A 12,412-nucleotide genomic window follows, 5' to 3' on the forward strand; every position below is an offset into this window, starting at 1 on the left:
TATCTATAATTAAATAGATTGAATTTTCTGCCAGTAGACAACATGGGAGTTCCAGATAGATACTAAGTTCAATTAAGAGAAAAAAATGTACAAAGTTATATTTTTGATTCACTTGTATCATAGATTGAAAATTCATACTGCTATATTGATATGAAATGATCAAAGAAGTAATCATTGCTTCACTCAGTAGCAGAAATAGAAATGAAAACCAATGGAAAGATCCAAGTTTGCTCTTGGCCGCATGCGTAGCACAAGCCAGGGTGCTACCTTAAAAGTCAGACACTCAGACATTGCCGGTGCAGTCCACATTGGGAGATGATTTCTGTCACTCTAGCTGAATATATCTGTATACATAGATAATCAAGACTTTAAATTGTTTGTTTTTGCAATCTTACTTTTAGGTATCAATCTTACGAAAACAACTAGCTGTAATTCTGACCGCTGTACAAAGAATAGAGAAAGCAGGACATGGGCTAGGGGACTGGTCTTAAAAGCAACAAATATTGGTCTCTTGCACTTGGGTGATGGCAGTAGATATGGAAGACATGTAGGAAATTGGGCTGTGTTTTGAAGGCAGAATTAAGATTTACTGATAAAATATGTGTGAAGGTTAGAGTATGACTTCTAGTTTTTGGCTTAAGCAACTTGGTGTCATGATGACATTTACTAAAAAGAGGATGATCAGAGGAGAAAACAGTTTCACGAGGAGAGGGTGGAAAGCAAGAGATTTATTGTGGCCAAATTGAGTTTCTGGTGCTATTAAATATCCACAAGTCTTTGTCTCTTGACATCTAGTCTGGAGCTGGTGGAGAGGATGGAGCTGGGGATATTAATTTGAAAATCATGAGCATAAAGATAGCATTTAATGCCATGGGACTGGATGAGATCATTTACTAAGTTACTGAATGTAGAGCTACTAAATCAAATGGGTGATAGGACCCAATGTATGATAAGATTATTATAGATCTTTATTTTCTTCTTTATCGTTTTCTGTGTTTTCCAAGGTGTTCACAATGAAAATTTATTACTTTTATAATTGGAAAACCAGTAAAATCCTAATGAAATTGCTGCTGTCACTCAGAAACACATCTACTCAACTTCTCTGCTCCTTTTCTCAGAAAAAGCATTTTGCCTAAGTTGGGCCTCAAAAATATCAATGTGTTTATTTAACTGGGAATCTTAGAGACAACGTTTGCATGAAAATCAACATCCCCTCCTCTTTTGCAGTGCAAATGAGCCGCTCTCAAGCACCAAGCTCTCACCTAACTGGCCTCTTTCTCCTGATTGAACCTGTGCCTAATTATGTGTTGCTCCTTGAGTTCTGAAGTATGTAATAGCAATGTTTATTTGCCAAGGTCGATGGTGATGACTAAGTCTTTTCCTCTTCATTTTTTTCTTCCGTTTAAAGTGAAAGAGAGAGTCACCCTGCCTGTCATGCCACTAACATGGAGGGTTGATGGGGTTGTCTCTGGTTCGTGAGAAGTGGGTCAGAAGCCCAGACATTTCAGGATATTTTGTCAGAAGTCCTAGTGAGAGGCAGTTGCCATAAGTCATTTGAAATGACTCTCAGGCAGTGGTAAAAGGGCCTTTGACTTGAACATTTATTTATTCATTCAACTAAAATTCGCTCTATCCCTTCAGTGCTCTGTCCTACTCTGAGCAGAGGCAGAAATAAATACAACTTCATGTAGGCTCTCGAGGAATGCAAAGTCTAATGATTCCATTTGAATTCAGTTTCTTAAGGGTCGTGAAGCTGGAATTGTGGGACAATATGGGGAATATGGTTCAAGGTCAAGGCTCCCTGGAAGGCATAATAATAGCTAAGCTTGATCAAACTGCCAGGCAGTTCTTCGTACTTTACATGGATTAACTCATTTATTCCTCCAACAGCCTAGGAGTTAAGTACCATTATTATGCTCATTTTATGGGATGAAAGAACTGAGGAACAGAGTAGTTAAATCTGAGCTGAGTCTTTAAGGGCAAAGAGGAGTTAGCCAGGTTGGGGGTGGAGCAACACGTGGAAAGGCATGGTGATTCGATAGAGCAGAGCCCCCAACCCCGGGGCCATGGGCCAGTACCTGTCAGTGGCCTGTTAGGAAATGGGCCGCACAGCAGGAGGTGAGCAGTGGGCGAGCGAGCTAAACTTCATCTGGATTTGCAGCCGCTCCCCAGCACTAGCGTCACCACCTCAGCTCCACCTCAGATTATCAGGCATTAGATTCTCATAGGAGTACCAGTCCCTGGTACCAAAAAGTTTGGGGACCACTGCAATAGAGCAAGAAGAATAACTAGGAGGCTTCTTCATGACTGCTGCTTGGCGGGAGGAGATTTGGGGCAGGGGCCTGGAGAATGGAGCTAGAGGGTCTGAGAGGTTTTAAGAAAGGGAGCAACAGAATCAGATTTGCTTCCGTTCTGGCTGCCTCGTATAGTCTGGTAGGACTGGAGGAAACCAGACAGGTAGTGGTTGTAGGGATCTTGGCAAATAATGAAAGCTGAGCCTACAGCACCTGGAATGGATATGAAGAGAGGCAGATGGGTTCATGGGGTGTTGTACAGTGGACGACTGGACCTGGGGACATAGTGAAGGTGAGGGGCCAGTGCGAGGGAGCAGTCGGGGCCACCTCCTGGGTTTCTCCTTGGCTGACTGGGTAAATGGTAGTATTTCCCTGAGATCGGGTGTCCCCAGGGAGGAGCAGGCCTAGTGTAGACAGATGGTGCATGGGGTTTTGTTCTTTGAGGTGCCTTGAGCCTAGGTCTCTGGGGAACAAAAGAAAACAAGGCCCAAGCAAACCAACAGAAGGACAGTGAGTACATGGATGGAAATCTGACCACAAAAACAAACACACGAGTCCACAAACTCTTCTCAATCTGCCTCTCACCTACAATCTGAATTTTCAAATTTTCAGGAAGGAGATGTTGAAATATCCTTACAAGCCAAGGATGATAAATAGAAATTAGTTGAATAGCACTTGTTTTTAGTGTTTTAATATGTGTTAAATGTCACTGATATTTTATATTTTTTGACTCTATTTTAGGAAAAATTAAGAAAATATATATTCATGAGAACTTTCATAGGTTTATTGCTGACATTATCCCCTTGTCTCTCTACCCCAATTCTCTGTAAGGTCTTAATTTCTCCAAACCCAAATTCTCCTGGCAGTTTTCAGAAACCCACTCTTCGAGGTAGGGGAGGCAGTGCTTTATTTATGAACACTCTGCTTCACAGATAAAGAAGACTCAGATAGGGTAAGTGGTTTTCTCATGGTCTCACTGAGCATCAGTGGTGGAGCTGGTGTTCTAAGACAGACCCATCAGATCCCAAAGGCCCGTATTAACTTCTGCCCTCACCACCTCCCTGAGAAGTGGGTTGGGTAGTTTATAGGACACAGACTTGGGAAGAAGGGCTATCATTCTTTAATTGTCTCTAAGAGAGACTCTGGTTCTTGAAAATGAATGAGCACCAAAGAGATTAGGTCATAAGGAAGACAAGAGCAGTAGGCTTGCTAAGCACCTCTCTAGAGTCAAGGAAATAAAATTTGAGATGGGGAGATGCGGGTAATGCCTGCAAAACTCTCAAAATGCTTTCACGTGGCTGGAGAAGTTTACCATTATCCTTTCTGAGTAAGAGGACTGTTGAGGAGTAGAGCATCAGATTGGAAAAGACCCAGTTGTACCTAGATATAGGAGAGGTTCCTTTGCCCAGAGAGCCACCACCAGAGCCCCAGCCCATCCTACTTTGTTGGTAGACTTCCCCATTGGAACAACTCTTAGGAGCACCAGGCCATGCTCTCATTTTTATTATACCATTCACCAAATAATTATTCGGTACCTACGTAAGGGGTACTGCTGGTTGTGTAGTCAACATCTAGCCCCTGTTTCTTCCTTCCGAGTTGAACCCCAATTTTTTCCCCATCCCATTCCTATTCCAGATGAAAATCATGATAATCAGATGATGGCGATCACCTGGCAAAGATCCAGTGCTATACGTGTGGGCCAACGTAAGCTGACCCAATCAGATTACAAGGAAGTTTCCTCTCCTCTTCCCGATGCAAACAAAGCATGTAGCACTGAGGCGCTCGTGCACTTAGCACAGTGCCTCTTCTGCAGTCTGCTGAATTGATATTAACTGTCGCCATCATCATTGTAGTTTTTAAATTCTTTAATGACGTGGAGTTTTGGTTTCCGAGGGTTCTCAAAGTGTGATGTAGAAGCCAATTGGGATCTTCTAGCCTGTTCCCTAGTCATAAGCAACAGTCTTGCAGTGCTTATGTTTAAACCAGGGCAGTGACTATATTTCCATCTCTGGCCAGATGGAATAACTGATTTAGAATAATTAATAGAAACCAGACAGCTCCTTACGCTGCTTCTGCCAAAGTGTGGCCATCTATCGCATGGGGAAGCCTCTTTCCTGGCAGTGGCAAGTGGGAGGGGGCGGGATGCAGGGTGACTGGCTGGAACTTTAAAAATGTCTTCTCAACACCCGCAGAGAAGCTTTTTGCAGAGCAATGTTTTTGTTTTTAGAAGACTCAAAGATAATTGCACTTAAAAAAATAAAGACTCATCTCCCAGTGGCACCTGCTCATCTGATACCAAGTGTCTGACGATGTGAGCATCGCTTGACCCAGCTGAACTCCTGGTGAAATCGTGAGGTCCCGTTGGGCCACGCCTCCTTTCAGAAATTGACATGTATGTGCTTCCGCCTCACTGCTCGGTCAGTGGGGCCACAAATGCTTACTGGGCACCTTACAGTGGGCCAGGTCTTCTCATAGGTGTAGAATATCACAGGAAGCCAAAGAGAGCCCCTGCCCTCAAGAAGCACTCATTTCACATTCTGTGGCCCTCCTCTGGTCCAGATTCTACCTTATTTCATTTTCACAGTAGATACTATTATTTTTCATTTTGTGAAGAAACCAAAGCAGAGAAAGACTAAATAGCCTGAATCAGTTTTTAAAGCAAATAAGAAGAGGGCTGGACACTTAACCTTAGCTGTCTTTGAGCCCAGCACCCATACTGTGAGCTAAATATCTTCTGTTGCTACACATTTTGTCTAAAGACACCAAGACCTTTACATTTTTGTAGGGCCCGGCAAGAGAAAAATCAGTAGGTATAGATTCAATGACCATATATCAAATGCCTACTGTGGGCCAAACACATTACATTGTCTCTAATCTGTTTTTATCTTAAGCCACCTTAAGAGAGAGACCTCATTATTCTCTACAGATGGGGAAACAAAGTTCCCATGTTCTTAAAGAGTTAACCTCAATGATGAAGATGATGATGGATGATAACAGTTGGGTGCAAACTTTGGGAGAGGCACAATGCTAAGTACTTTATATTTAATCCTTATATCAAGCATGACTAGGTACTTTAATCCTCAGTTACACAGATGGAGAAACTGAGATGTAGGGAGGTTAAGTTAATTGCCCAAGGCCACGCGGTGAGTGGAGAGAGAAGTCAGGATGTGAACTGAGGCAGCCGGGCTGCAGACTCTGCTCTTAACCAGCTGTGCTGTATTTATGCACCATCTACACTCATGAAATGGAATGAAAATTCAGTCATGCTGTTCAGATTCCGAGTTCCATGACCTTCCTCCTGCTCCATGATGCCTCCAACATTTTGGCACCTAGGTTAGCATCAGAAAGCCCGGCGGCGTAGAGTCTCTTCCCTGACCAGAATCTGAAAAGGCAGTGGTGACGGTAGACCCAGACCCACTTGAGTTAGAGAAAGTTTCCCTCTTTTCCTCTGTTTGCCCTTTGATGACCACCCCCACCCTCCTTTTGGCTTGAGTGACTATCCCTTAAGCAGCATCTCCCTTTCCAGAAAACCCAGCAGCCTACAAGCTGGTGCCCTATCAAAGACAGAAAGACACACAGAGGCACTTGATGGGCCACTGAGAGCCAGAATCCTGGGGAGACATGGATAGGCCCAGGCCTGTAGCCACAGTCTTCCAAACAGCCCCCTGGAGTAGGTTCTTTCAGCTTCAGGAAAAGGTCAGAATTGCAATCTTGTGTTTTCACACATCTTAAATGGATTTCAGAGGCACTGGCGCTGCCCCTGCTCCTCTCTTTAAACAATGTGGTTAAGCTGCTGTAGCATAGCTAGAGGCCGCATTCCTCCTGCATTGTGATGTGGTTTTTGGAAGTCATGCATGCAGTTAGCTAAACCAAACTAAGCTGCTTCATTAATGGGAGCAAACTCAGGAGAGAAATCGTGAATAGAAACAAGGCAAGTTTGCTTTACACTCCTAATTCAAGAAGCCAGATAATTAAGTAGGCGGAGAAAGGAAGTGTCCCTTTCTGATTCCAAGAGCTGACTCTCTCTCTTTCCATTTCCTTTCTTTATTAGTTGCTGTTGGAGTGTGTGTGTGTGTGTGTGTGTGTGTGTGTGTGTGTGTGTGTGGTGGGGGTGGTGGTGGTGGGGATTGTGGGGGAAGTTCTAGCAAAAGGTTTATTGCCTTGAACCCTCTGAATAAGCTTTTTCTGTCATATGGAGATTATAATAACTGTTTTCAGTTCTGTTCAGATTCCCTGTCCCCTCTACTCAGTCCTCCTCTGTAGGGCCCTCAGAAGCAGCTCCCCATCTTCACCTCTCTGCGGATTCATCTTGCACCACTCACTCTGGATTCCGCCTCAAAGACGAGGTTCACCAGCATGAACTCAGTCACCCCTTGCAAACGCACACAGAGAGCCTATTTCCCTTTCCCCTTATTCCCCCTCAGGGGAGAAAGGACCCTGTTTTCATCAGCAAAGCCAATTGCTCTATTGTGCCCTGGATCCCAGCATGAGTTTTGCTTGTCAGTGACCCTGCCGCTGCCATGGCTTCTTCCGTCAGTGTAGCAAACACGTCTAAATCACTCATATTCTAAAAATGTTGCCTCCACCCTGCCTCTCGAGCTACCCTCCCCCCACCCTCGCCTGCTTGCTTTTGCATCTCGACACAGTCGTCTTACCCCACTTGTCACACTTCTCCACCGTCATCATGGCCAGTTCTGGCTTCTGCTTCCCCCAGCACTCTGCAGCTGGTCACCTCTGATGTCTAATTTTCAGACCCAGTGGACCTCCCGTCCATTTCCTGTTCACCTCTGGGCAAGAGAGCAGCACAGTGGCCAAAGTGATCTCTTGAGAGGAAGCGCTGGTGTTCATATCTGATGTGTCTTCAGAGAGAGAGCCTAGAGTTTCAAAGGCATTTTGCATCTACCAAACTGCATATTTTTACTTATTTAAAAAAGCAATCTCAAGCTCCGAAAGAAAATGGAACACTGATGCCAAATCAGATCACTAACACTTGGTATCAACAGGAATATATTTGAATTTTAAAAGGCTAGCTGCATCTGACAGCAATGTGTCTCAGCTACTTAAAGTCTGAGTAGGAGTGAGGTCGTGGGGAAAAGAAGTCTTTAATAAATGTTTATGAAGGCATGGGACAAGTGATAAGAAGGGTGACCATCCATCTCATGTGACATGTAGGAAGTCAGGGAAGGCTTCACATCAAAAGTGATATTTAGGCCGAGTCTTAAAGGGCAGGTAATTTCCAGTGAAGAACAGAAGTTCAACACTGAAAGCAGAGGGAACAGCATGTGAAGGGCAGGGCATTTGGAAAAGAACAGACATTTTCAAGAAATGATGAACACAGTACTTCAAAGCATCTTATGGTCCCTTATGATTGAGCGCTGTCCCCTATCACACCCCTGGCCCTGGAACATGGATAGCTGCAAGGAAAGAGCGTATCTCATAGTAATTTTTGTTAAGCTTAGGGCGAAAGACACACCCTGTTGTATGAGGAACCAGTTTCTCACATGCCTCCCTAAATCAAATGTGTGCGTTGAGAACAGAGAAAATGCTTTCACAATCGAGATCATCTTTCCCCAGGGCTGTCAGCATCAGCACAGAGGTGGGAACAAAGCCTCACAATGGGAAGCTTGGAAGCAAGCCCCAACATCTTCACTGGTATTTCTCCCATGTTGCATCTCTATCCTCACGATTCCTCAGGAGACAAGTACCATGTCTCTCATTACATGGTGATAAACACCAAACAGTTCTTCAAAAATATCTATTGAGAAGATGGGTAACGGAACCAGCATTCTTCACTTTCTAAAGAACAGAGGGTTTCTAGCTCCCCTACTGTTTCCAAAGGAACACTTCTAGGTTCCTGACTGTGGCAGAGGTTGCCAGTCCATGTGTCCTTCCTGGCCACATGGGTATACAAGACCACACACTTCCCAGCCATCTTGTGGGTAGGTTGAGCTATGTGAAGCAAGACACCAAGTGATGTGTGCTCCTTCCTGGATGTGTTATTCGAGTAGCTAGGCTACCTCCAAGCTCTCAGCAATGACTCTGGGATTCATTTGTTGAGATAGTAGCATCATTGGATGGAGGAGCTTGGATTCTTGAATCACCAGATGAAAGGGTACCCGCTCCCCTCCCCCACTGACACTCACTGGGAATTTGTGTAAGAATTAAACCTCTGTTGTTCTAAGGAGTTGCTTTTCTGCAGCCCTACCATGATTAATATATCAGCAAATTCTACTTCCTCTCCATAAAACAGAGTGGGAGTATGGATTAGACATGAACTCAGTAAAAAACAGTGCTCATTAAATATTTGATGGAAGCCAGGAGGGAATAGCTATGCTTTGCAAAACAAGTCTATGATGTTACTTTCTTGCAGTTCTGGAAAAGGCGTAGTATCTCTCGAGTATTTGATAATAAAAAAGTTACTAAGAATGTGATTCTTGATTATTTTTTGCCTTGCTTACTAGGAAGCTTAGTGACAGTATGTGGCTTCTGTATGGCCTCATGGAATGCATTTTGCCAATTTCCTACTATTATCGCTGCTACTCAGTCTTCATTTTGCCTTTGTTTTCTCTGTGTTTTATGCATTCTTGTAAGTAAAACTTTTCTTTGTGAAGGGGATAAAGAAAACGAGGAAAGGTGAGAACCAGATTTTTAGAATGATCCATGAGCCATTCATCTCCTAATGCTGAAGGTAGGCGCGTAAATCAGCTCTGAGTTTAACAATCAGTGCTGTTGATTTTAATTTACTCTTCTAGGTTTCATGACTATTAATTTTTCCTTTGATTTATAACAAGGTAGCTCAAAGAATAAGTTAATGATAATTACTGGTGCAGGATACACAGTAAGACAGTTTGAGGCAATGGTTGTGACTTGCAGTTAGTTTTAAATAACCGTGCTCATGGATTCAGGGTCCCCAGATCATGTTTAGTGACTGGCACTTTCTCCTTCTGAAGCTTCCTATGCCACTTTGATTCTCAATGTTGATGGAAAACATTCCCTCCATAAAATGCCCCCAGCTGGTGATAAATATCTGATGCAGAGATATTAACATTTAAAAATCCCAGCTCGCACCTTACCTTAATTTCACATTTGCGTTCCATATCCATGTAGACAGTGGCTTGAAGTATCTCATGTACACACATGGAAAGGCAATGCTATATTATTTCTACATTTATCTATAGTTATATCTATAAATGATCTACAATAGATGCACATAGACACATGTGAAAAAAATTCTTTATTAATTTCTCACATTTCATTACAAAATGTATGTTGCAAACAACTTGAATAACCTACTTGTGTGTTTTTTTGTTGTTTTTTAAACCCTTGGCTTCAAGAACTCAGGATCTCCCTATCTTTTATCGAGTATGGGAAACACTGATTATTGGAGTCAATAGGTTATCATTTTGCTATTTACTTTCTTCTCTCAAGCTCTGAAAAAAAATGTCCTCTGTATAAATTAAACAAAAAAATGCTGTAAATGCTATGTCATTACAGTCAACAGAATTATAATAATGCATCCAAAATGTGCGGCCACAAAATATCAGGTATATGTCTGAAAAAAGAAAAAAATGACATTCTAGCCTTGTTAAAAGGATAATGGTCCCATATTTTTATTAACAGGTTAGCAAAACAAAATCCAATGGATTACAATATTTACATGTTATTTGAAAAATAAAGTAGTGATAAAAGCATGTCACAATTATTTTCTTTTTTTTCCTTTTTCTTTCTTTCCTTTTTTTCTTTTTTTTTTTTTTGTTTGTTTGTTTTTTGGTAACCATTACAAACACCCAATCCAGGTATGGAACTGTTTAATACATTTGAAATGAGGCCAATTAAAAACAAAAATGGACACAAAATGAATCTTTAGATAGTTCACACTTTCCCCATTTTCTGGTTTCCACATGATGGCCCTCATCCCTAAAAAAAAAAAAATTAAATTAAAATAAATGCCCTACAAATAAAAATTCTTAACAGCAAGAAAATAAAAGAAGAACATGCTTTTCAAGTAAGCACTTATTCCACAAATGCAATATCTTTCCATGGATTTTATTTGAAGCTGTGTGGGACACTGTCATCTCAGCAATTCCCTTTCCCTTTCTTCCCTCCCCCTCCCCCAACCCTTCCAAGTAAAAAAAAACAAAACGTGAAAACCAAAGGACACACACACGCACTCACACACGCACACAAGAACACATACATCCAAGCACACACGCATACAGGCTTCTAACACCTAGGCTTCAAGGAAAGTTCTTTTCTACGTTTTGGAATGAAACCCTCTGTTCACAATCAGAACATATTATAAGTGTAGACTTAGATTTAGTCTAAGCTGCTCCCTCCTGAAAAAGCTAATATGGGGAAACAGAGCAGCTGGCAGCTAGATTTAAAAAAAAAAAAAAAAAAGTAGTTCTCCAGGCTCCTTGTAGGATAGAAGTATTTCTTGTCCATTCTCACCAAAGGGATGGGATCGCCTTATCCCCCAAATTAAATGAGAACCCCCCCCAAACACAATGCAAACAAAAAACAGAACACAGATTTTTAAATCACACACAAAAGCCAGCCCATCCTAACAGAAATTATTTGTGTGAGACGGATAATGTGTTAATTTGACAAGCAACAAAAGGGTGAAGAGGACTTCCTCATCTGGCCCACAAGCTGCATAGCTGTGCCAAAAAGTTTGGTTCTTTAGTTAAATAAAAGAAAAAGAAAAAGAAAGTTAACTTCTTTGTTATTTCCATGTTTAAAATAAAGACATTCCTATTCACAAAAAACTAAATCTCCCTTGCCCCCAAATTAAAACAACAACACACACGAAAAACAATTTATATGAAAAACTGAATTGTGCTGTGTTTGTAACACTCAAATTGATAGAAAATAAACATGTGGCAAACAAAACTCCACAGTCACCTTAAAATTAGCTCATATGAATCTACCAAATTCTAAATTATAGTTGAACACTAATAAACAGCTTACCTGGAATAAAGGATGACAATTCACAAACAGTTATCTAATAATTAAAGTCTGTTTCTTTTTTTTGTTTTGTTTTTTACTAAAATAATTAAAAAAATCACAGTATTTTAAGAAATAAAACCCACATGGGGATTTTAAGCACAATTTGTGTTCCTTTCTTTAAAACTCTTTTTTTTTTCTCCATTCACCATCTTGCCCAGCAGTTCTCTCTACATTTAACCACAACGACGACAGGTAGTACTGACAAATGCAGAGAATTCCCTTGGTTAAGTTTGAGGTACTAGGAAACAGGTGACTGTTTTATGCAAAGCAGTTTTTTGTTTTGTTTTTGTTTTTTTTTGTTTTGTTTTGTTTTTTCCCAAAGCGGCTGCAGTTAGGTCTTGAAAAAGCTTAAGGTATTAAAACTAGAAAAACGCACCAAAAGTTGTGCGTCAAAAAGTTGTTCCCCTAAGAAGTCTTCTGCTGTCACGGAGTTTGTTTCCACATGCTGTCCAAGACCACCACAGAGCACACCATGTGCATGGGGAGGTGCTTCCGTATTCCGCAACAAACGAAACTTCCATGATGAAGATCCGGAAGAAAAGATGTAGTGATGGAAAAGGAGCCACATATTCCAACCATTTAAATAACTTTAATTTACATACTCACTCACACAGGTACCAGTGCTTTGAAAATAGATTGTTCAGTCCTAAAAAAGCAGCTTTGTTCTGTCTTCTCTTTTCTGTCCCCAACTTTTCAGCCCAAGCTGGCCCTCCCACATTTTCATCATGGTTCAAGTAAGGTGTGATTAAGAATTTCACCAAACACTTATTCTTTTTTGGCCTCTGCATTCTCCAGGAGAGATTTGTCAGCAGCTACTACACAGATGGCTACTGTCTCATTCTTTAGGGAAAAGTCTATCCCGATTGCCTCGTCATCTTCCTTTTCCTCTATAGAGGGCATCTTAATACTGTCCTCCACATTCTCTTTCAGGTGGATTTCTTCTCTGCTCACCTGCTTGGTGTCATTCAACGCCCTGGAAAAACATAGATGGTGGAGACAAACGAATATATATTTTTCCTAATTAAACAACAAAAGACTCATATCCTTATTTCCCTGATCCTAAAAAGGCCTTGGGGTTTTTTTGGAACAAACATCATGAATGTATGACT

General features: G+C 41.5%; 1 protein-coding gene across 10 annotated transcripts in view; it reads right to left on the reverse strand.

The window, feature by feature from the left end:
• Nucleotides 1-9,509: 9,509 nt before the first annotated feature.
• ZNF462 (zinc finger protein 462) overlaps nucleotides 9,510-12,412 on the reverse strand; it is a 129,267-nt gene continuing 126,364 nt past the window's right edge. For 6 of the 10 annotated variants that reach the window (XM_023533478.1, XM_011364951.2, XM_023533473.1 and 3 more), the window contains one exon: nucleotides 9,516-12,276. In XM_023533478.1, the coding sequence (XP_023389246.1) occupies nucleotides 12,069-12,276 (208 nt within the window). In that variant the 3' untranslated portion in view covers nucleotides 9,516-12,068. Of the gene's footprint in view, nucleotides 12,277-12,412 lie in introns of all 10 variants that reach the window. The other 4 variants (XM_011364952.2, XM_023533480.1, XR_002781514.1 and 1 more) reach the window with 3 other exon arrangements.

This window comes from Pteropus vampyrus, unplaced genomic scaffold (assembly GCF_000151845.1).
Source record: "Pteropus vampyrus isolate Shadow unplaced genomic scaffold, Pvam_2.0 Scaffold103, whole genome shotgun sequence".
NCBI lineage: Eukaryota > Metazoa > Chordata > Mammalia > Chiroptera > Pteropodidae > Pteropus > Pteropus vampyrus.